Source organism: Heterocephalus glaber, unplaced genomic scaffold (genome assembly GCF_053883595.1).
Source record: "Heterocephalus glaber isolate CG9 unplaced genomic scaffold, H.glaber_assembly_v1.0 deba00000470, whole genome shotgun sequence".
NCBI lineage: Eukaryota > Metazoa > Chordata > Mammalia > Rodentia > Bathyergidae > Heterocephalus > Heterocephalus glaber.
The window spans coordinates 28,865,550-28,889,021 of NW_028258145.1; the positions used below are offsets into that span (position 1 = coordinate 28,865,550).

General features: G+C 41.8%; 1 protein-coding gene across 1 annotated transcript; it reads right to left on the bottom strand.

Annotated features, from left to right (window-relative positions):
- Nucleotides 1-704: 704 nt before the first annotated feature.
- Nucleotides 705-22,826, bottom strand: Actg2 (actin gamma 2, smooth muscle). Its single transcript, XM_004844711.4, has 9 exons — nucleotides 22,570-22,826; nucleotides 14,011-14,172; nucleotides 13,034-13,162; nucleotides 8,326-8,436; nucleotides 7,976-8,060; nucleotides 5,844-6,005; nucleotides 4,779-4,970; nucleotides 3,447-3,628; nucleotides 705-924 (listed from the first exon to the last, which is right to left on the bottom strand). The coding sequence occupies exons 2-9, from the start codon at nucleotides 14,134-14,136 to the stop codon at nucleotides 781-783; spliced, it is 1,131 nt and encodes a 376-aa protein (XP_004844768.1). The 5' UTR covers nucleotides 14,137-14,172; nucleotides 22,570-22,826; the 3' UTR covers nucleotides 705-780.
- Nucleotides 22,827-23,472: the final 646 nt, after the last annotated feature.

Sequence of the window (23,472 nt, forward strand, 5' to 3'; positions counted from 1 at the left end):
CTGTCTCCCCCTTTATATGGTAAGTTCATGATTGGCAGGAATCATTTTTGTGGGAAACATAAATCCCATGTGCCCTTATTTAGAACTTTTGCATATCAAAATTTCAGTACTTATAAAACTAAACAAATTAAACAGAATTGACCAATGGCAGAGGGTGGGGAGAAAGTAAATGGGGGTGGGGAGAAGAAATGCTCTTAAGGGTATTATTCTTTTCTTAATTAGTTTTGGAGCAAAATACAACCTAATCTTCAGTAACAAAGAACCTCAGAGAGATCTTAAACCTATTATGACCTAAGTACTTCACCTAGGTACTATTGTGTTTGAGCCACTCATGTCACATCCCTGTAAGCTGTGAGTTCATGTTCTTTAGTGTGCAGCCCTTACATCTGTGAAAGCCCTAGTTGCCTAACTCCGTGAGAGTTATGTAGTTCTCATCCTTTCTTACTCATATTCAAGAAACAAAGACAAACTGGTAAAGTAAAAGGAGCACTAGCATTGGTGTCAGATATACTTGAATTTTAATCTTGGTTCTCTGAGATCTTCACCAAGACCTTACTTCCCTGAGCCTCAATTTCCTCATTTGTAATATGGGAATAATAGTAGTTACTACCTCAAGGGGAGATTGTAATTAGAAATAATGTGTGAAAAGCTCTTAGCATTGTGTGTGAGACAGCCCAGGATAAAAAGACTCACACACAGAGAAATAAGTCTTGCAGGTTTTAATGTTTCATGACTGGTAACAGCAATCTCAAAGGGATCCTCAGAGAACCTATTCCGACTTTAGAAGCACTTCCTGTGGACGATGGAGGGCCCTGCTTCATCGTACTCAGGCTTGCTGATCCACATTTGCTGGAAGGTGGAGAGAGAGGCCAGGATGGAGCCCCCAATCCAGACTGAGTACTTCCGCTCTGGGGGAGCAATAATCTGAAAAAAGCAAATGTGGTGAATGATGAACAGCCTCCAAGAGAACAGGCAAAGAACCTGCGTGCAGTGTAGTCACCCCCCCCCCCAAAAAAAACAATAGGGAAGTAAGACCAGAAATCATTCTACCTTGCTGTCAGACTGTTTCAAGAAAGGGCAGCCACCATGGTCAGAAATGAACAGAATAAACATTGTGGTAGATTAGATTATTGTTCAAAATTTTCATCCTCTCACCCTTCCTTTACTCTACCATGGGAAGAACACATTACTTGACCCTGAGGTTTTCAGCTGGGCAACGTGTTATCCTTGTCCTTCAGGATGTTAATGGCCATGACACAAACTGGGGCTGGAAATGTGGTTGTGTAGTCAGGCATGCTCTATCACATCTCTGCCATGTTTGTGAGAAAAATTTCCCTTAAGGATCTACTGGCCCTCTACATGGGCCCCACAATGGGAGACATGGACTTGATCTAGGTTGGCTAGATCTTCAGGGATTCTTAGCCAAGCCTGACCTTGACTAGCTGACTTTCTGCAGACCAGCAGATGCATGAGCAGTCCATGCTCATTGTTATGTACTCCTGAGATTTTTATGGCTATTTGTTACTCAGCAAAAACTGACCAATAACAACATCTACAGAAGTTACCCTTTTCTGTCCTTGTGTGGGGTTTAAATGCATGAGCAATTTGAGCTAGGTTGCTTCCATCTATGCAGACCCTGTTTTGAGGTTCCTCTGCTAACAGCAACTTATTACATCTGAGAATTTCCCAAGTTCATGCATACATTGCTCATTCTTGCCATTAGGAGTACTGAGCTTAACCTTTAGAAATTGGTTATCCTGTCCAATAATATTGAACTTTATCCAACTGGAATCCTTGGCTCTTCAACCAATTGCCTAGTTTCTTCTTCTTTTTTCTCTCTTTCTCTTCTTTTCTTTTTCAAGATAAGGTCTCACTATGTAGTTCAGGTTCTTGAGCTCACTGTGTAGCCCAGGCTGACCTTGAACTCAGTGATACTCTTGCCTCAGCCTCCTGAATGCTGGGATTACAAGCATGTGCCACCATCCCTGACATTCCTAGTTTATGAAGGGTCTAAGTATTCAGGGCTGGAGCAAACCAGAGACTAAGGTGATTGTTTTTGGTCTCCTTAAAATATTTACATAATTCCTTTTTATCTTTACATAGTTCTTAAATTGCAGAGATCATGGAATTGGAGAATAAGTAGGATGTTTAAAAGTTATGTTAGCCAGGTGTAGTGGTGTGGGCTTGTAGACCCAGCACTCAGGAGGCTGAGACAGGAGGATCACAGCAAGTCCAAGGCCAGCTTGGACTACACAGTGAGTTCAAGGCCAGGCTGAACTACATGGAGAAAACTTGTCTCAAAAAAAAAAAAAAGAAAAAGAAGAAAATTACCTTAGAACTGATCATATCTACCAACTGGATCCTAAACTCCATGAATGCTGGTTCAGGGCAGATAAACTAGGAAATACATCCAGTCATTGGTGGTTGTTTATCAGTGTAGATGAAGGGGTAACTCCAGATCTGTTGAACCAGATCTGAGGGTGAGGCTAGGTGTGGTATCTTAACATGTGGTCTTTGTAAAAAGCCTTTGCCCCCGGTTTAGCACTGTGCTCTCCATGCATCTGGCCTTGCTAAGTGTGCTCCTCCCGAGACTCTGGGTTGGAAAAACCTGCAGGCTCTCACTGGTTTTCTGGTGGTCCACTCTGCTGCTCTGTGATAAGCACTGTTTGCTAGGCAGGAGGAAAGCCTGGGACAGCCTTCCTTCTGAGGGAGCCTCTCAGAATACTGTCAGGGAGTATACTTCCTTATACAGGTGTATTCCTCAGCTTTATTGTGAAACTTTGTAACTTTCTACTAATTTATTATTTATAGTCTCACTCTTTTCCTAGACCTGTTGGGAATAAGATCCCGAGAAGCCCTAAAAAGTTTTTATAATTACTTAGAGACCAGAGGCACAGCAGAAGTTGTAGGCAGGTAGGCTTGCATTCTGCCACAGCCCATGAGACAATGAGCCCTGGTGAGAAGCAGGGTGGGAAAGCCTGTAGCCAAGTTGAACCGCAGAACTGAGGCTGTCCAGGGATTGAAGAATGTCTCTGGGAGTTTGAAATGGCAGCTGGCCTTATGGTCACACAGTCCATTACTTCTTTGAAACTCTCACTCTCCTACTCTGAGGCAACCTCAGGGTTCTTTCTAAAGTTGAAAAATACTGTAGTGTTACCCCCTTCTTTTCTTTCTACCTATGGTATTTCCTTCCTCCTGCTTTCTGCCTCAACCCTTTCAATATTCTTTTTATCTTAAATTCTTTCAACCCCTTCTTGTATAACATCCACATGACCACATCTCTAGCCCATCAGTGCCCAAAGACTCTAATCCCCCAAGATGAAATTGACTGGAGACCAGGCTGAAGCTGAATCCAAGAGTCTGCCAAACTGCCAGGCCCAGCAGCATCTCCAGGTAGGCAGGTCTCTGAACAAAGAAAAGGAAAAGGCAATTAGCACAAGAGTTACCTTGATCTTCATGGTACTGGGGGCCAGGGCTGTGATCTCCTTCTGCATCCTGTCGGCAATGCCAGGGTACATGGTGGTGCCCCCAGAGAGGACATTGTTGGCGTACAAATCCTTACGGATGTCAATGTCACACTTCATGATAGAATTGTAGGTTGTCTCATGAATTCCAGCAGATTCCATGCCTAGTGGAGATTACAGTAACTGGTCAACACTCATCCACTTCATACACACAGCTTTAGACCCTCAAATGATCCCTCTTCTCTTATTGCAACTGCCCTAGTTCAAATCCTTAATTAGCCTCTCAACTGGATCACAAGGTCAGACCCCCTAACTGGTCATGGCCCTGTCTTTGGTCCCCTCGCCTCAATCTCTCTGCTCCATTCTAATCTTTCACATCATTGCTCAAGGGATATTTCTTATGAAACACTTTTATCTTTCTATATCATCTTTTCACAGCTTTGAGATATAATTCATATAATGTAAAATTCACCCTTTAAAAGTATATAGTTCAGTAGTTTTTAGTATATCCAGAGTTGTGTAATGATTACCACAATGCAATTTTAGAATATTTTTAATGCTCCCACAGAAACCCCACACCCATGAGCAGCCACTCCTCATTTTCCTCTCATGCACTCCACAAGGACGTAATTGATTAAAATTATATTATAAACTTTATTTTAATACTATCTGGTATGTATTATCATTATCTCCATTCTATAGATGAGGAAACAGCAGTTTGAAGAAGGTAACAAGTCCAAGGAGACAGGGCTTGAGGGGACAGAATCAGGAGTTAAAAGCAAGTCTGAAAGACAGGTAGAGTGGTGTACACCTATACTCCCAGCACTTTGGGAGACTGAGGAAGGAGGATTCCAAGTTTGAGCCCAGCCTGAGCAACTTAGCAAGACCCTGTTTGAAAGTAAATAAAAAAAGGGTTGGAGCTACAGCTCAGTGCAAAGGCCCTGGGTTTAATCTTTAGTATCACAAAACAAAACAAGTATAACCTCCAAACCAACTCTCTTTACTACTATAGATACAATCTCTATGACCTAAATGCTAAATGATCCCAGGAGCATCTTGACACATGTAGTACATCAGCCTCAATCTTAATCAACCTCAACGTTATAGTCTCTATCTTGCTTTTCCTTTACTTTATTTTCTTACTCTTTTAGAGTTCATCTCATTGTACCATTTAGATAATTTTATCCCTTCCTAGTAAAATGTGGAATATGTATAACAATAAATGAAGTGTTCATGACTCCTGGAGTTTCTTTCCATAACTCACACCCCCTGACCCCTCTAGATCCATCAGCAGGTCCTGTGAGCACAGCTCACCAATGAAGGAAGGCTGGAAGAGGGTTTCAGGGCAGCGGAAGCGCTCATTGCCAATGGTGATGACCTGCCCATCTGGCAGCTCATAGCTCTTCTCCAGAGAGGAAGATGAGGCTGCTGTGGCCATTTCATTCTCAAAATCCAGGGCCACATAGCACAGCTTCTCCTTGATGTCTCGCACGATTTCTCGCTCAGCTGGAAGGAGCAGAAATGACAGAAAGTGGATACTCAACTCTGCCGCTTTGGTTGTGCTGTTGTTATCTCCATGAATCCCCCCCCCCACTCCCCTTCACAACTACTTTGTCTTAGGATGATGATAGAATTGCCTCTGAAAAGGGACAAGGGTCTCTCCATCCCATATTAATTTTCAACTCCTCTTTCAAAAGCAAGAGTTCAAAGGCTTGATGCCCAAGTCGGACTCTGCATTTTCTCCTTGCTTTCATCTCTCAGTCTCAACAAAGTCACATTTATTTTAATACTACTTTGTAGGTAGCATTAAAATGAATGATAAAATAAACAGGTACATTTCCAGTTTAGATTCAGTCTCAACTTTGTGACCTTAACAGAATCTAAGAGACCCTTTCCTAGAAACTTCTCTTGCCATGGTGGGCCACATGACCCTCTCTCCTGAGAAATTCAGACCTTTTTTATTCCATTTGTCCTCAGACACAACATAGGCACCTGTAGGTAATGAAATGCACTGAATCTTCACTCCCATTTAGCCTTGTCAAAACTACTGGTTCTAGAGAGACATGAACAGAGGCAGCAGTAGATTTCTGGGGAAAGAGGGAATGCTGAGGAAGGGCATAAAGGAGGGTTTAGTCAAGTGCTATTTAGAACAACTAGATCTCAGCCTTGTCCCCCTCCCTGGGGTGACTTGGGCACTTTCCTCCTTCAGTAAGGCTACCCTGACTATCTGGTCTTGTTCAGAGGCACAGCCCTGTCTCAGTCCACCCCATGACAGTTTGAGGACACAGGGTCAAACAATTCTCATCAGTTCTGAGAACTTCTGTCCTATGTCAGATTTGGCTCTGAACTCAAGTCAGAATCAAGAAAGGGGCTGGATACCTGTGGTCACAAAAGAATAGCCTCTCTCTGTGAGGATCTTCATGAGGTAGTCCGTTAGGTCGCGGCCAGCCAGGTCAAGGCGCATGATAGCATGGGGCAAGGCATAGCCCTCATAGATGGGGACATTGTGGGTGACCCCATCCCCTGAATCCAGGACAATGCCTGTGGACAGAGAGGAGAGGGTTTCTGAAAACTTCATTTTGTCTCTCATCTGTTTCTAGGATCTGTTACCAAGCAATCTTCAACTACTTGTACTGTATTTTTCTTTAGTAGTTAACAAAATTCACCCAGCATGAGAAATGTGTGTGTGTGTGTGTGTGTGTGTGTGTGTGTGTGATCAAAAGTCTTTCCCTCCCACATGAGACTGTAGGCCTCTGAAAGGCAAGCAAAATGTCTCCATTTCTTAGATTCCTTGAAACACATTCATGGCAGTGTACACTTGTCAATTTGTATTAAATCTGGACTGTGCACTCTTTTAAATGAGATTGAATACTTTGCAAATCTTTTAGGAGTCATATGCACCTACAATGAGAATGTTAAATCCAGAAGAGCTATGAAAAAAAGCCAATTTGAAAAAGATTAATATTATCTACTCATAAAACTTTTAGTAGCTGGGTGTGATTGCACACACCTATAACCCCAGCACTTGGAAGGCTGAAGCAGGAGGAGTTCAAGGCTAGGCTAGGCTACATAGTGGGTTCAAGGCCAGCCTGAACTACATTAATGGGACCCTGTCACAAACAAAACAAAAAAACCCTTTTAGTAAACCATGAAAGGAGGTAAGATTTCTCAACATAAGAAATCTCTATTGATCCAACAGTCACATCATAATTGGTAGAGAAACTATTATTATTGAATATCACTATTATTATTGAATATTATCCTGGATGATCTAGCTAATGTACTAAGACAGAAAACAGAAACAAGAAGATTATTAGCAAAAGGAAACAATTGCCATTATTTGCAGATGACATGGTTTTATATTTAGAAGACTCAGAAGAATCAACTAAGAAACCATTAAACATAATGAGATGGTTCAGACACAAAATAAATACTCAGAAACCAGTAACTTACTTTTTTTTTTGGTTTGTTTTTAGTAACTTACTCTTGTGTAAGGATTTTTATCACACCATATTTTATTATAAAACTCAGACAATCTAAAGGTCTAGCAATAGAGAAATAGTGAAATAAATAAATAATGGAACCATCACCTAATGACTATTATGTGTCCAATAAACATTTTTACACCATAAAATCAAGTGCAAAGCCCAGGATATAACACTGTGTATGCCATATGTTTCCCTCTCTCTGTCTTTACTGCCTATAGTAATTATCTTTAATCTGATTATCTGTAGTAATTATCTTTTAATTTTGTGTCTCCCCCACTAAACTGTTAGCTGGAAAATGGCAGGGTCTGTGAATTTGATCCCCAGTACTGGGAAAATAAATAAATAAAAAACAAAATGTCAGGGTCTGTCTTATCAGTGTATGCCCATGGCCTGGTGTGTGATATAACATATCATAGAGAGCAATGGAAAATATTTGATGGATGAACAAATGAATAAATCAAGTAATATATGATGAATGAATGTTTGAACAGTGTTTATGGAAGCTGTTGAGTCTCTATTAAGGATCACTGTATGTTGAGGTTCTCTGTTGCCTGAGCACCCTTCTGTAGCAAAGCCACCTGCTGGCACATCCATTATCATAGGTTCTTCTGTTGCTGCTTCCTGAGGCAGAAACATTCCAATATCATGGGATGTGTCTATAAGCTCCTAGAAAGACTACTTTGGGGGAAAAGCATTGCCCAATGAGAGGAGGACAAAGGATGTACTAGTTATGCTTTGTTCAGATAAATTCTTTCCAACAATATGAACTATTCTCAAATCCAGCATTCCCTATGAGCATTCCCCTCTGTCATCCCTAAGCAAGAGTTCCCCCTGAGCTTTTTTGTTTGTTTGTTTGTTTGTTTGTTTCTTTCTTTCTTTCTTTCAGTACATGGTTTCAGTACCTAAAGTTCCCCTGGACTTTGGCTGTCCCTTTGATTCTTCTGAGCAGGAGCCTATGCAGAAGCCCAGCTTGGCCCTACTTCCCCTGAAGTCAAAAAAGGAATGGACTCCAGGGCCTCTTACCTGTGGTGCGGCCAGAGGCATAGAGGGAGAGCACAGCTTGAATGGCGACATACATAGCAGGGACGTTGAAAGTTTCAAACATAATCTGAAAGGGCAATGAAGAACAAAGGATGATGTGGCAACAATGACAGTAATTCTTGGAACAGTGGTTTGTAATCTTATTAAGGGCGGAGACTATGCCAATTTGGTACTTCTTTATCTTACTTCCACTTCCCATAGGGCCTGGTCTGACCATGTGTATAGCAGGTCCTAAAAAATTCTGTTACATTGACACATGAAGGGTAGAAAGTATATGACTGAGCATCCATGTTGCATTCTTGGGCCAGTGCTCAAGTCTTCCTGGATCTTACCTGTGTCATCTTCTCCCTGTTGGCCTTGGGATTTAGTGGGGCCTCTGTGAGCAGGGTGGGGTGTTCTTCTGGTGCTACTCGCAGCTCATTGTAGAAGGAGTGGTGCCAGATCTGGTTGAGAAAAAAGCCAGATGAGCCCTGCAGACTCCCAGTGGGCTGAGAGAATCTGCCTGACCTGCCCATGCTGGGGGAGTCTGGCCCACTCTTGCACAGGATGGGGCTGGATCTAAAGAAGAGAATGGTCAGTCCTGAACATTTAGACAGTATATTGAGATTTAGAGGGTATATTCTCTCTCAACAGGGCCCCCCAGGCCAGACCTGGAGCTAATATCTTCTCTGTGTTGATTATTTCCATGTGACCTCTTCTTCCCTCTTCTCTCTCTTTTTCCTGTTGCTTTATGCCCAAGGGGAACCAGGTGTTTTGCATCGTTGCTTTCTGGCTTCTGGCTATGGTTGGCTGATGGAAGAAACTAGCAGAGAACATACACTGGGGGAGAGAAAGAGATCAGGGTGTTTCTGGCAGTGCAGTCCTTCATGAACATAGCTCCTGTTGGGTGACCCCTCTTCTAGGACTCCAGCTCTCCTTGGGCTCCAGCAACATTTTGCCCTCTCCCACCTCACACCTTTAGGGTTAGGGATATAAGAGCTTCCATTGTTGCTACTACTTGGGTGCCTCAACATCCTTTTCTGAGTGCTTTAAACCTGCTCACACCACTGTAAGTAGTCTTTCATTTAATCACATAAACAAAGAAAGTGAGTGTGACCCCTCCTGCTGGGAACCTGACAAATACAGTATGCTAGGGTTCAGTTTTCACTATTTATTTATGATCAGGCTGGTGCTTTGGAGCACAGGTTTCATAAGCTCAGATCCATGGCATTTTAGTCTGGATAATTCCATGTTGTAGGGGGAAGACCCATGCATTAAAAGATATTTAGCAGCATCTCTGGGCTCCACCCTGTAGATGCTAGTAGTGCTTCTCCTGGTATGATGATCAAAAATGTCTCTAGAATTACCAAATGTCCGCTAGGAAAAACTATTCTGGTTGAGAACTGGTACTTGAAAGAAAGTTATTTCTCCCTCCCATATCCCCTTCCCTTTTTAGCGATCCAAGAAAGCCAAAACAAGTCTTCATTTCAGAGGAATTTGGCAAATAGCATCAGAGACATGGGGTGCTGATTGCTTCAGAGGTGGGGCACAGGGTCATTTGATCCCATCAGATCCATATATTTATGGACTTTGGGATGGTGCCAAGGATGATGAAGATAGATATGAATCAGACATGGCACTCAGGGTTTAGTTTCAAAGTCTAGAGGAATGAGAGTCACAAAGACAAAACACAAAGACACAAGCTACATTGTAAGTGGAGGAAGAGGCAAGAGTTATCATTATCTAGGGGATCTGAATGGGCCTAAAAACAAAAATCTCCAGAGATGGGAAGGACATCTGAGGCAGAGGAAATGGCACAGAGTCCCTGGACTGTGAAAGTTTCACAGAAGCATGGAGGAAGGACCTGGCCTTAATGGGGTAATAGAGTGTTTCTTAAAAGGTCCCAAATGCTCAGTGTCAGCTCTGCCTGGGATCATTGTTGTAAGTGCAGGTTCCTAGGCTGCATCCCAGACCCACCAAATCAGCACCTTTAGGTGTAAGCCCAAGAATCTGCACTTCATTTTATTTTTTTTATGAAGTACTATGCCTTAAAAGATAAAAATTTTGATAGTTTAAAAATTGGGAAAATATTTTTAAATGAAATAAAAACATTTCATATTTATATCACTTAATAGCAGTTAATGTTTTGGCTTTTTTCTCCTTCTAAATCTTCTATCTTTATGTCTTTTAAAATGTGTTATTTATTGTATATCCCTTCTTTATTCTAACACTATGTTCCAATTTGTTTTTGCTTTTCACAGTAAATGTTTATTTTTAGTACATTAAAGAAACATTCTCACTGCTTACACATTTCATCATATATATTTAATCACATTACCACTCATAGTGTCTTTTACTTTTATTTATAAATTACCTTGTGATAGCTATCTTTGTGCATATTACATTTTCTGTTTTAGAATTCAGGATATTCTACAAAGAAGAATTCTAAATGTGGATTTATTGGGCTAAGGGGCATGCATGGCAATTGGAAACTGATTCCTGTTAGCAACAGAGAAGCTACCTCCTCCTTTCCTTGGAATAAGAAAGTGGCTGTTTTACCTGAATTAAGAACTCTCACTCTTAAAATATGAAATAATTTGATAGGTAAAAAGCATACCTAGTTGTTTTACTTTGATTTTTAAAATTTGTTTTTATCATTTTTATAATTTCCATTTGGCACAGTTATCTGTTCATGTCCTATGATTTTTGTAGAACATTTTAAATTATCAATTTATATTAACTTGTATTAATTATTCAATGCATGTATAACATTTTTACAATATGTTGCTTGACTTTTTTTTTGTTTTTTGGTGGCCCTGGGGATTGAACCCAGGAGTACTCTACCATTGAGCTACATCTCCAGCCCTTCTTATTTTTTATTTTGAGACAGGGTCTCACTAAAATGCTCAGGCAAGGCTCAAACTTGTGACCCTCCTGCCTCAGCCTCCTCAGTAGTGGGAATTACAGGTGTGTACCACTGTGCCTGGCTAAATTTTATTTATTTTTGACATAACAGAAGTTATGATTTTAAATGCTCACATTTGTTTTATTTTATTTATTATTATTCTTTTTTGGTACCAGGGATCGAACTCAGGACCTTGTGCTTGTGAGGCAGGCATGGTGCCACTGAGCTAAATCCCCAGCCCTATTTTATTGTATTTTTTAATCCTTGAATCTTTATATTTAATTGATGTGTATTTAGTGAAATGGTATGAGGGAAGGGTTGGAACTTCCCCAACACACACCAAATAACTAGTAAGCTAGTTCAGAATAATTCATTGAAATAATCCTTTCTCCTCTCAGGAGTTAGATGTTTCATTCACCATATATTTTCTCTTTATCTTTGTGTTAGTGGCAAGTTGTTTTAATTTTTATGACTCACATTATATTTTAGTTTGTTTTTCTTTTTTTGAGACAGAGTCTTACTATGCAGTACAGGCTAGCCTTGAACTCATTGTGTATCCCAGGAAGGGCTTAAACTCTTGGTGATCCTCCTGTCCCAGCCTCACAAGCTCTTAAATTACAGGTGTGCACCACGACACCCAGCAATATTTTAGCAGTTGGATGTAGCAAGTCTTTCTTGATAATTTTTCTTGCCCACTTTCTCGTGATTTTGCTATTTCTCCAAGCATACTTTTTTATTATTTTGCATAACTTTTATTGGAATGGCAATTAGTTATTTGGGGGAGATTGACATCTTTACTCTATTCAGTTTTTCTTTTGAGGCACATATTTAAAGAGTTTCTGTAAAGAGTTCACATATTGCCACTACTGTGAAAAACCTTTTGTTTCTTATGTTGTCATTTTTGAGCACTAATTCACACTTTGGGATTATACTAAGTATTTACCTAATTTAATCTCCAAAGAAACCTAATGAAGAAAATATTTTTATCTCTACTTCATGAATTAGGAAACTAAGACTTATAGGGTGGAATTCTTACCTAGGTCTCTCTTCTGCTGATTTCAGTGTCTTTGATGTTTGCCACCCTGCTGTATGCAAGATGTGAAACCTAGTGCATTTGTTTGTACTAATCTTCCATCCACAGTTTAGGATTTTGAGAAAACTATAAGTGAATTACAAATATCAAATCAATGTTCTTCATGGCCAGTTGTAGTCTAGTCAATAAGCTCTCTATTGTATTTCAGAAAACAGTCATAATAGAAATAAGAATTCTCAGTCAGCTGTCAGTGGAACTGATCAGAAGAATGTTAGGAAGGCTGTGTTAGCATTTTGCATACATAATTTTGTTTATCACAAATGCTTCCGTTTAAAAATTGCCTCCTCTATATTTTCTTATGCAAAAAAGATTTTAGAAAGCCAGGCATGGTGGTACACACCTATAATTCCTGGACTCTGGGAGGCTGAGGCTGGAGGATCTAAAGTTCATACCCAGCCTGGGCAGCTTAGAGACTTAGCAAAACCTTGTCACAAAATTTAAAAAAAAAAATTTTTTTTAAAAAGCTGGTTATGTAGTTCAGTACAAAAACCTTGGGTTCAAGCTCCAGTACTATAAAAAATAAATAAATGAAAAAGAGTTTCATTAGAGAATCATTATTATAACATAGCATTAATGCATCTGGCTGAACGTATAATAGGGGAAAGGAAAAGGGTTATTTGCATCTCTGGAGGCAGCATCAACACTCTAAACAAGGGCAAGCACCAGCCAGAGTGAATGCTGCATGAGAGGAGGAAGCTGGGAACAGTGTGGCCAGGCCCTCAGACACCACTACAGAGAGGTAGGAACCTACTGCTGTTAATGAGGATCTACCAAAGTTTTAGAGGTGAGTGACATGTGCTGATATTTTTGGAAAGTGAAGCTTTGTATCAGGGTAGAGAATTAATTGGCTGAGTGAGGGCAGGAGACAAACCAGCGGGAAGCCACTACAGTATAGACCAGGGAGAAAGGTTGGCAGGCTAGATTGAAGAAATGGTTCTGGAGATAGAAAGGAAAACTGTGAAAAATATTTTTGAGGAAGAGTTGACAGGACAAATGGGCTAGGGGAAACAAGGGTCATGATGATGTATTATTACAATAAGCACATGGCGGGGGTTTCCTGTACCTTCTCCATGTCATCCCAGTTGGTGATGATGCCATGTTCAATGGGGTACTTGAGAGTGAGGATCCCTCGCTTGCTCTGAGCCTCATCCCCGACGTAGCTGTCTTTCTGGCCCATTCCCACCATTACACCCTGAGATGCAAGAGAGAAGGAAAGAGTAGTGAATTGGCGGTAAGGCTTTACACGGAGGGATTCGTGCATTGGAATGTCTCTGAAGGAGGAAGAAGAAGGGGAGAGGGCCCTTCTTTCCCTGGAAACAGGACACCAAAGATAAGGGTGGGCAGACATAGGTGAGAATGGAAATGACAGGAAGAGGAAGAAGAAGTGGAGGATTTCTTGTGGGCTGGTCTCCTCTCTCCTAAGACAATGTCATTTTCTGAGAGAAATCAAGGCCCATCACTTTCCCCCTCACTTTACACACACACACACACACAGACACACACACACACACACTTCTACTTGCCCTTCTTAAATGCCCTGTGTTTGTACTTTCCTAACTTCCAATCTTGATTGTGCTATTTTCTAACATGCTGAAGCCCTCTGAGTCACAGGTCTCTTTTCCTTCCCTGTCCCAAATCCCTGCATTCAGATTTAGCCCTTCCATGTGTTGCGTTCCTGTGCAATATTTTGCTTCTATTATGGCCCATGATCTTAAGTTAGTTGTGTGTGTATCTTCACAAAATGAAAATTTCTTGATGGCCAAGGCATATATTTTAATTCTTCCAAACCTAGCAACACTCAAATTTAACCCAGACATAATACATCATTGTATGCCTGCTGGATATTGGTTTTGGCCTGAGTTGTTTCTATTTTAAAAGTCCTGCTTTATCAGTTAATTAGAAAACAGTGCCTCTTGCCCTAGAAAACATACATACAGAGAGAGAGAGAGAGAGAGAGAGAGAGAGAGAGATCGAGATCTACATCATTTCCACAACATAGCTCCTAGTAGCTCAGAGCCTTGGGTCCAGGTAAGCACACACCTGGTGGCGCGGGCGGCCTACGATGGATGGGAAGACAGCCCGGGGGGCATCATCTCCTGCGAAGCCTGCCTTGCACAGGCCAGAGCCATTGTCACACACAAGTGCGGTGGTTTCTTCTTCACACATGGTGAGTGTGGCCGAGTGAACTGGGGGCTGGAGCACCTTGGAAAATGGAGAAGAGAATTATTCAGCTGCTTGTTCAATCCAGCTGGGTACATTCTTCTTCACTTGATCTTAGCCAAAAGGCCGAGAAGCAATCATTCTTCTTGTCTTTGGGGCCCGACCTCCCCTGCAATGAGGGTCTAGTTCCAGGTATGACCTAGTCTGTCACTCCCCAGCAGTTGGTCTTTTCCCTCTACCCTGCTGTTATGGACTGAATTGTGACCACCTCTCAAGTTCATATATTGAATTCCTAACCCCCAGTACCTCAGAATATGACTGTATTTGGAGATAAGGTCTTTAAAGTGAGTAGTTAAATTAAAATGAGATCATTAGTTCAATTTATCTGGTCTAAATATGTCTTTATAAGAAGAGACAGGACACAGATCCACCCAAGGGTGAGCCAGTGAGGACACAGTGAGATCGAGCCATCTATAAGCCAAGGAAGCAGGCTCAGGAGAAGCCAACCTTGCCAACACCTGGATCTCAGACTTCTACTCTCCAGAACCACGAGAACATAAAGTTCTTTTGTTAAAGGCACCCAGTCTGTGGTACTTCATTATGGTAATTCTACTAAACTAATACCTTCTTTTAAAGACTTGAAATGGTTACAAAGCTTTCATCCAGTGGAGAGAACCCTAAAAGACTTAAGAGTTAGGAAAGGAGTTGAAAAAACTTACAATATAGTTAACAAAGGATTATTATTTAAAGAACTCCTAAACATCACAAGAAAGTAAATAGTTCAGCTGGATATAGTGTTGCATGCCTATAATCTCTGTACTGGGGAGGCCTAGGCAAGAAAGTTATGAGTTCAAGGCCACCCTAGACTACATAGTGAGAACCATCATTTTCCTTCAAAAAAAAGGAAATAGCTGAGAAGAAAAACAAAGACTATGAATGGGAGTACAGGAAAGGAAATGAAAATACTGAACAAAAGCTGCTTAGCTTTACTAGTTATCAGAGAAATGCAAATTATATAATACCATCTTCCAACATCATATTGTTAAGATTCAAAGTTTTATAATAGGTGTTGGTAAATGTGTGGGAAAACTGTTTCTCTTTAGGGAAACACACAGTGCAAAATTTGGAACTACCTAAATGTCCAAATAATAGGATACTGTACTGTAGTTAAGAGAAGGGTAAGGTGGGGCTATATAGATGAACATGGGTAGATTTTTAAACCATTCTTCTGAGTGAGAACAGCAAGTCGAAGAATAGAATGTGCAGCATAAAACCATTTATGTGACTTCTTTTAAAAGCGTAAAACATTATCAGGTGTTTTACTGATTTTATACTTGTGGGTTTAATTACATAGCAAAAAGCTCTGAAACGACACATTATAGACTGGTTCTCTTGATTACTTCTGAGCATGGGGAGGGGTCTAGAAGAGGAGGTGCTGAGTTACATCTAATGGTTTAACATTTTAGAAGGAGACTGTATTCATTTATAGTTCATAGAATAAAAAATCAACAACATACATTAAAGAAGAAAAATACAGGCGTTATTGATGAACTGTACAGTCCTAGGGGAAAGCACCTTGAAGAGGAAAGGGCAGCTTGAGAGGAGAGGGAAGGAAAAAGCATCAAGATGGGACTCACTGCCCACTGCCTTGAGAGTTCTCTCTTCCAATGCTGACAGCTGAATCAGGACGGATACAAGGTGTTGAAGGAATTAATTTTTTCAGTATTTGCTGTAGACCTCCCTCCCTCCTTTTGAGTTAAAGACAGCATCTGAAAATTCTTGACCCTTGGTGATGAAGGAGAAGCAGCAGAACCTCAGGAGGCAGTGAGCAGGTTGGCTCTTAGCTGGGACACCACCAGTAGGGAACAGTGGATGTGAAAAATGCCTCAGCTGAGGGGTCAGGCAGACAGACTTTCAGAGCCTGATGAAAAGAGAGGTGCAAGACAAGGAAAGAGAAAGCATCTGTGAAGGAAGAAGGCTGCAGAAGTGTCATTCATGCTCCACTGACTGAACAACCTGAGAAGTGTCATTCAGAATGTGCACCACTGGTGGCTGTGCCATGGAAAGGAGGAGAAATGCTATGGATACCCAAATGGCCTTCTGCTGAAGCTAGACAGCAAGGGAGACAGTGGATACAAGGCCAGAAAGATGAAGCAGAAGTGAAACAGGGGCTTGTTAGCACTAAAAGGAAGCCCCTCCCAGTTATAGTTAAAGCAGGGCTCACAACAGGAGAGAAGCCTGCTGTGACTTCTTAAACTCAGCCTTGCTTCTGCACTGTTGGCCCCCATAGCCAAGGAAATCTGTCCCATCTCTAACCTGGCCCACAGGGCTCAGAACAGAATGTCCCCATGGATGAAGAGATATGGCTGGGCAATAACACCAGTAGGCATATTTATAGCTGGCTGAATTCATGTTACCAAAAGGTGTTAATTAATGGGTGAATGTCAACTTGTCATGAATGGACAACCTGTCATCATGGAAGATGGATTGAATGAAATAAAGGAAATGAAATGGACAAGAGCATCTTTATCATAGATTTGTTTTAAATGACCAAAATTGGGCTGGGCATGGTGTTGCATGCTTATAATCCCAGCACTCAGGAGGTTAAAGCAGGAAAATTGCTGAGAGTTCAAGGCCAGCCTGGGCTACATAGTAAGTTGAAGATCAGCCTGGACTACATAGTGAGACCCACTCTAAAAAAAAAAAAAAACTAAACTAAACTAAAATAACCAAAACTGAAACTAGGTGTGGTGGAACATACCTGTAATCCTAGTACTTGGGAGGTTGAAGCAGAAGGATGGCTGCAAATTTGAAACCAGCTTGGACTACATAGTGAGTTCAAGGTCAGCCTGAACTACCTGAACTACATAGAGAGACCCTGTCTCAAAAAAAAAAAAAAAAAAAAAAAGACCAAAATTGGGAACTACCTTAATGTCAAAAAAAGTTACTGAATAAGTAAGTTGATACCTCTGTACAATGGAAAAAGCAAAATATTTAATGGAATGAAAAAGGTGCAAGTTGCTTTATTGAGTGAAACATCATAGTATGTTCAGTATTTGTAGAAATGTTTTTTAATTTAAAAAATTGGAGTCATTCACATATATAGTGTCATCTATTTAATCCTCATAACAGCCCTGAAAGAAGCTATTTGAAATCCTATTTTATACTTTTGAAAACTAAGTCTCAAAGAAATTAAAGGACTTGGCCAGAGACCTACTAGCCAGAAAAGGCTGGGAGACAGGTCTGGCATCATCCCAGGACAGGTCCAAATCTTGAGCCTGTGCCTTCCTCATCACTTCAGTGAAACTATCATAACTTCTCCATGTTTGTTATTTTTGCTTTTGCCTTTTTCTCTGGAGCTGTTGGCAGCAAAAACCCTAAAACAAAGGGGTCTGTGTTTTTTTCTCTCCATGAATCTCTGAGCTCCTCCTTTGCCAGGACCATGTTGGGATTGACATTTACAGCATTAGCACTTAACCCACTCAGTGTTTAGCACACAGTAGGTGCTTAATAAACATTGGGTGACAATCCCACCACCTAGTGGCCCCTGCCAGACCTGGTCTGCTCACCCCGCCCCCATTAGGAGCCACATGGGCAGAGCCTTACAAGCTGGATAGCAAATGGTGAACCCATCCTGTTCTAGCAGGTGGTCTGCCTTGAGGGTGACAGGCATCCCGAGCAGAGGCCCACCAGGAGGCAAAGCTGCACCTCTGAGGCTCTCTTGCACTTGGTCCCCTTAGCAGCCCTCTCTCTGGTGTGATTTGTAGTTCAATCCCCTCTGGCTTTTCAGTGAACCCTTTTGTCTCCCTCCTGGTGTCCTCCTACACAGAAAGATTCAGACACTTGGACTTTGTTTCCCAAACAGTGTGGCTGCCTAGACAAACTACACAGTGACTTCAAGCTGTCAAGACCATTCTGTGGCACTCCAGGTGCTTTAGATCCACTTCTCTGAAGCAGAAACAAAGGAGAAGTGAGGACAAGGAAAGCAGGTGAGGGCCGGCAGCCTGGAGCCTCTGTGGGGTGCCACCGGCCTAAGATGAGGGGCTCTGTCCTGGACTCAGACTTCTGCAATGTCTCTGCCAGGAGAAATTCTGAACCATCCTCAGCTCTTTCTGGTAATTTGTGGCTAGTCTCAAGCATGTCAGCTGAACCGGAGCCAAAGTCACTGTGGTTTCCTGGGGTCACAACCACTTTGCACTCTTGGGAAGCTGAGGAATTTTTTTGACTCCTCCAGCATGTACCACATCTGGGCTTCATTGAGGATCTCACAGAGTTAGAAAGGCAGCTTTTATTATTTTTCCCTCGGAGGTAGCCAGAAACCAGACGTAATGAGTGCAAATAATCTTCTCACTCAACCATCTCCCTGGCCACCCTCAACTCAGCAGGAGGACAGAGGTGTGAAGACTCACCCTCTCCCCCACCCGGACGGATGAAGTTTGGCTACAGATTTTCTCTCACTTTTTCTTTCTTTGCCTTTATCCTCCCTCCTGGCACAGCTTTCCTAAAACCTTATCTATGTCCCTGCCTGGCTCTGCTATAAAATGGAAATGATAACATCTATATCACAAGATCATGGATCAAATGAAATAACGGAAATGAAAATGCTGTATAAATTGTAAATCAGGGTAGGCACACTCAGTTCTATTTTTGTGAAACCCACAAACTAAGGATGGTTTTTACATTTTTAAATGGTTGAAAAGAAAGCAGTAGAGGAATAATAGCCCAGGGCCTCTGAAAATTATAGGAAGTTCAATTTTAGTGTCTATAAGTAAAGTTTTATTGGAACACAGAAATGCCTATAATTTCCATATTGTCTATGGCTGCTTTTGTTACAGTAGCAGAGTCGAAGGTAACTGTGACAGACCTTCAGGCTTATAAGGCCTAAAATATTTACTATCTGACCCTCTACAGAAAATATTTGTCAACCCCTGTTGTAAAGGACCACAAGAAACTTCTTATTAATTTCTCTTATTCTTTTTTGTTAAAACTTATTTCTGGGATGGAGCCTATCATATTGGAAGGAATTACATAATCTGTTTCACAAAATCAATGACTACTGAAGTTTGAATTTATGCCAGTTCCCAAAGATATTTCATTTTAGTAGAAAGTTTTAGCTCTAAAAGGAAGGCCTCTGGATAATGGGATTTCTAATAATAGTTATGGATATAATATTGGGCAAGGGCTTTAAATGACATATAAATACCTGTTTATCTTCCTATTGTTATCTGTATCTATCTATCTATCTATCTATCTATCTATCTATCTATCTATCTATCTAATCTATCTTTGGGATGTTGTATGTCTCCCAAAGGCCCATGTGTTAAAGGCTTGGTCCTAGAGTAGCATAATGGGGAGAAGGGAGAACCTTTACAAGGAGGGCTTAGTGGGGAGTCCTTAGGTTAATAGGGGTGTACTCTTGAAGAAGGATGTGGACCTCTGGCCTCTCTCTCTTTTAATTACTGACTTGTGAGATTAGCAATTTTGCTCTGCATGTGCTCTTGCCATAATATGCTGCCACAAGTCCAAAGCAACAGGTCCAAGTGATCATGGCCTGAAAACTCCAAAACTGAGAGGTAAAATAAACCTTTTCACTTTTTAAGTTAGTTATCTTAGGTATTTTATTATAGTGATGGAAAGCTAGTCCATATATGATCTATGATCTAATCTAATCCATATATGATTTCAGAGAGAAGTTGTTTCATGAAAAATATGGACACAGTGGAAAATTCTAACAGCAATCTGGTTGACTTGTTCAGATTCACAGAGCCAACCACCTATTGTGTGTCTACATGCACCTGTGCCCCCATGCCTCCTGATCTCAATGTACATTTCTAGTACTGCTCTCCTCATCACTGGCTCTACCTGGAATTACCTTCAGAGCATCACTGCATCCACACCCAACACCCTGCTGTCTCTCTCCTCTCTCCCAGCCAATCACCAGCCCTTCTTAATTCTACCTCTATGCCACTGATGCCACCAACTCAGGACCTGCACACTGCAGTGCCACTCTTACCCCACAGCTGCCAAAGCAGTCCCTTCACAATACAGACCTCTTCCTGCCACCCTTTAGGTTAAACCCTTTCATGATGCCCCATTTCTCAATCATATTTTAGCACACAAAAGTAAAACATTGATTCTACCCACACCTCTGAATGTGGGTCTTCCTGCTTCTTGCTTTGCAATCTAAATTCCATGGAATGAAGCCATTTATAGTACCAAGGACCACGTTTCCTCTTTACCAGGACTACCCTCCTCCAGGAGGTGACCTAGGCACCCCTTGTTTCAGGAGGCCTTCTCTGATAACAGCCAGGCTCCTCTTGGGTTTTTCTCCTATCACACATTCCATGGTTCTTATCTGCTTATCTATCTCTTCCAGTGATTGCAGAAGCTCCTACACTGTCTCCCAGGGACAGTGATTGACATATATCAAGTGTTCAATAAATGTGAGTGAAAGAACAAAAGGAAAGAAGAAAGGTCATGATGTCAAACGGCCCATGACAGTTTCTCAAGTCTTGCATGTAGACTCTTACCTGTGCATAGCAGCTTCTTCAGCACCACCCATCTCTGTCATGGGAAGCTCTGTCTCTTTTCATCCCAAAGGCTAGTCTCAAAATAAAACTCACATTCAAATAGTACACAAAGTGTATTCCCAGATCAGCAGCCTCAGCTTTACTTGATTACCAGAGACTTCTTAGGAATGCAGATTATTGTCCCTCTTCCCCCAGCCTAGTGAATTAGAATCTGGGTTGAGTATAGAGCCATATCTGTGTTTTAGCAAGCTTTCCAGGTGATTCTTAAAGTTTGATAACTCAGGCCCAGACCCTGGCCATCTTGAGCTGATTGCTGTACTTTATACATTTAATCTTTATAACAGAGCTATCGAGTAATACTATTAAAATTACTCCATTTTGGAGATGAGGAAATGGAGGCCACTCTATAGCTTTAGTAGCCATGCAGTTTGCCTCTAAGGTCCTGTGCCATGACACAAGCCTGCTTCAGCTATTAAAAGATGCTAGTAGCTTCTGTCCATAAAAGTGGAAGTGGCTCTTCTGTCTCACTTCCTCTTGATTCTTGGTGCATGTGTGTGTATATATGTGTGTTTTAGAGGGGGGATAATGACCCTGGCAGGTGATTTCACAGCTGGGTGTAAGTCTTAACGGATGAGTTGCTTTATTGTTCTGGGCTTCACTGTCCTCATGAAAGGAGAATCAATTAGCTGTCTCCCAAGTTCTTTCTAGTCCAAAAACTTAATGATGCTATTATAGATAGTTAAGTTAGGTAGAAATATTATAGGCAGTCAGGAAGGGCTAGGCTCTTGGAGGAGTCAGTGCAGAGGATGAGAACACATTACAACTGTGGCTGGAGGTGCATCTGTTGAAGGCCAGGCCTCAAGATAAAGAAGGAATGACCAGGCCTACATCTCTCCCTGAGGGAGAAGCAATATACTATAATTGGCATCATCTGGTCCAATAAAATCTAGATAGACCTCAGTCACTCCAGTGGGTGACCAGGACCTTCTGATTCATCTCTTCCTTAAAAGGTCTTTGTTCTTTCTATGTACACTTGTTACAAAACCTGCTTCCCATTGGATCAATATTACCTAAGTGGCTATACTTGTAATCTTATTGGTTGATCATAGTTTTGAACCACATTGTACCCACCTCATAATTTTGCTCTATAAAACTTCCTCTGTGAAGTGAAGTCTGAAGCAACTCACTTTCAGGTCCCTTCCTGTCTCTTAGGAGCTCTTTTTCTCAATAAAATTTTCCTACTCTTAACCTCTGTTGTTCCTTAGAATTCATTCTTCAGTTTTGGGGAACACAACAAACTCAGTGTATCTGACATCTAGAAGGTTAGGAGTTACATTTATTTTCCCTATATCAATGCTATAAGACTCTTATCTCTACCCCAATCCTTTTCCTCATCCCACAGTGACTGTTCCCATTCTCCATTTACCTTAGCCAAGCACAAATTAGAGGATAGAGAGACCCAATGGGGACTGAATAAAATACCCTATTTCCAGCATGGACATTTCATGAACACCAGGAACATCAGTGGTTTTGCTCAAATAGCCTGAGAAGAAGTTGTATCTCTGCCAAATATCTGCTCCTCAAGACAGCCTCCCAGACATTCTAACCCATGACAAAGGATATCTGAGTGAGCAAGACAACTAGAAACTGTAAGTACCACATCCCAGCTGCCTCCTAGCCTGATAAGGAGTATAAGTCTAAATTGTCCCTGCCCCAGGATACCCCCTGGCTGGAAAGGCCTTTTTCAGGCAGGAAACCATGTGCTTGCAGGCACTGCTGTCACTGAGGGCCTCGATCCATGACCTGGGCCAGCATCACAGAAGCCAGGCCAATCTGGAGGCGCCCCCAGCACCTAGGAGCCCAGGCAGCCCCGGAAAGGAAGAAACCACAGAAGCCATGTAGTACTCACCAAGGGTATGAGAGGTCCTCCTCCCGGGGACTGAGGGCTGCTGTGTCTTTGGCAGAAATACCAGAGCAATATAAAACCCCAGAGGCGGATCTTCTTTAAACAGAGTCCCTAAAAAGGCCAGCTGACGGTGTGTTAGCAATATTACCATATAAGGTGTTTTTTTCAATAAATCGGCCTTGGGGGGTGTGGAAGGAAGGGTGGGTAGAGTGAATTATCATTTGAAAAATGTATGCAAAAGGATTCGAGTGGCAACAGCCTCGGTGCTGGTGGATTTGTTCCTTTTATGCTGCACTTGCATAAACAAAACTCACACCAGGCCTTATAAGCTGCCCAGAGCAAGTCCAGACACAACTCTGCCCCTGGAGAGAGAACCATACCAAGAATGGCAGTGGGCCTCCGCTGCCCACACCTCCCTTCTTGGGCCTGCTGCCCACTGCTCAGGGGTCTGCCTGGGACACTCATGCAGTGTCTCTGGTATGGGTGCCATTGTGTTTTCTCTGGTGCAGGCCTGGAACAGCCAAAAGCTGAAAGGAAATGCCATCTGTACTGGAAAAGAAATCCCAGGTCCCCTGTCACTTGCTGCCTTGGCTTCACAGGTCAACCTAAGCCTCCTCTGGAACTTCACTTTCTCTAGTCTGACTCTTTTCCTTACTGGATTCCCTCTATCAGTCCCCAGCTACTGGGAATTACAGACCAAGGACCTGCCTCAGGGTTGAGGCATACCCAACAAGACACATTCTCCCTGGGTAGCTATTTCATTCCCCACAATACCAGCTACCAGTTCAGTGGCAATACTTCCAACTCCACAATCCCATAGTCCCAACACTTCACACCTGTTCCCAACTAAAATTACCAGTTACTTATTAGAGATCCCCATCCAGGTGACTCTCAGCTCTTCAAGCT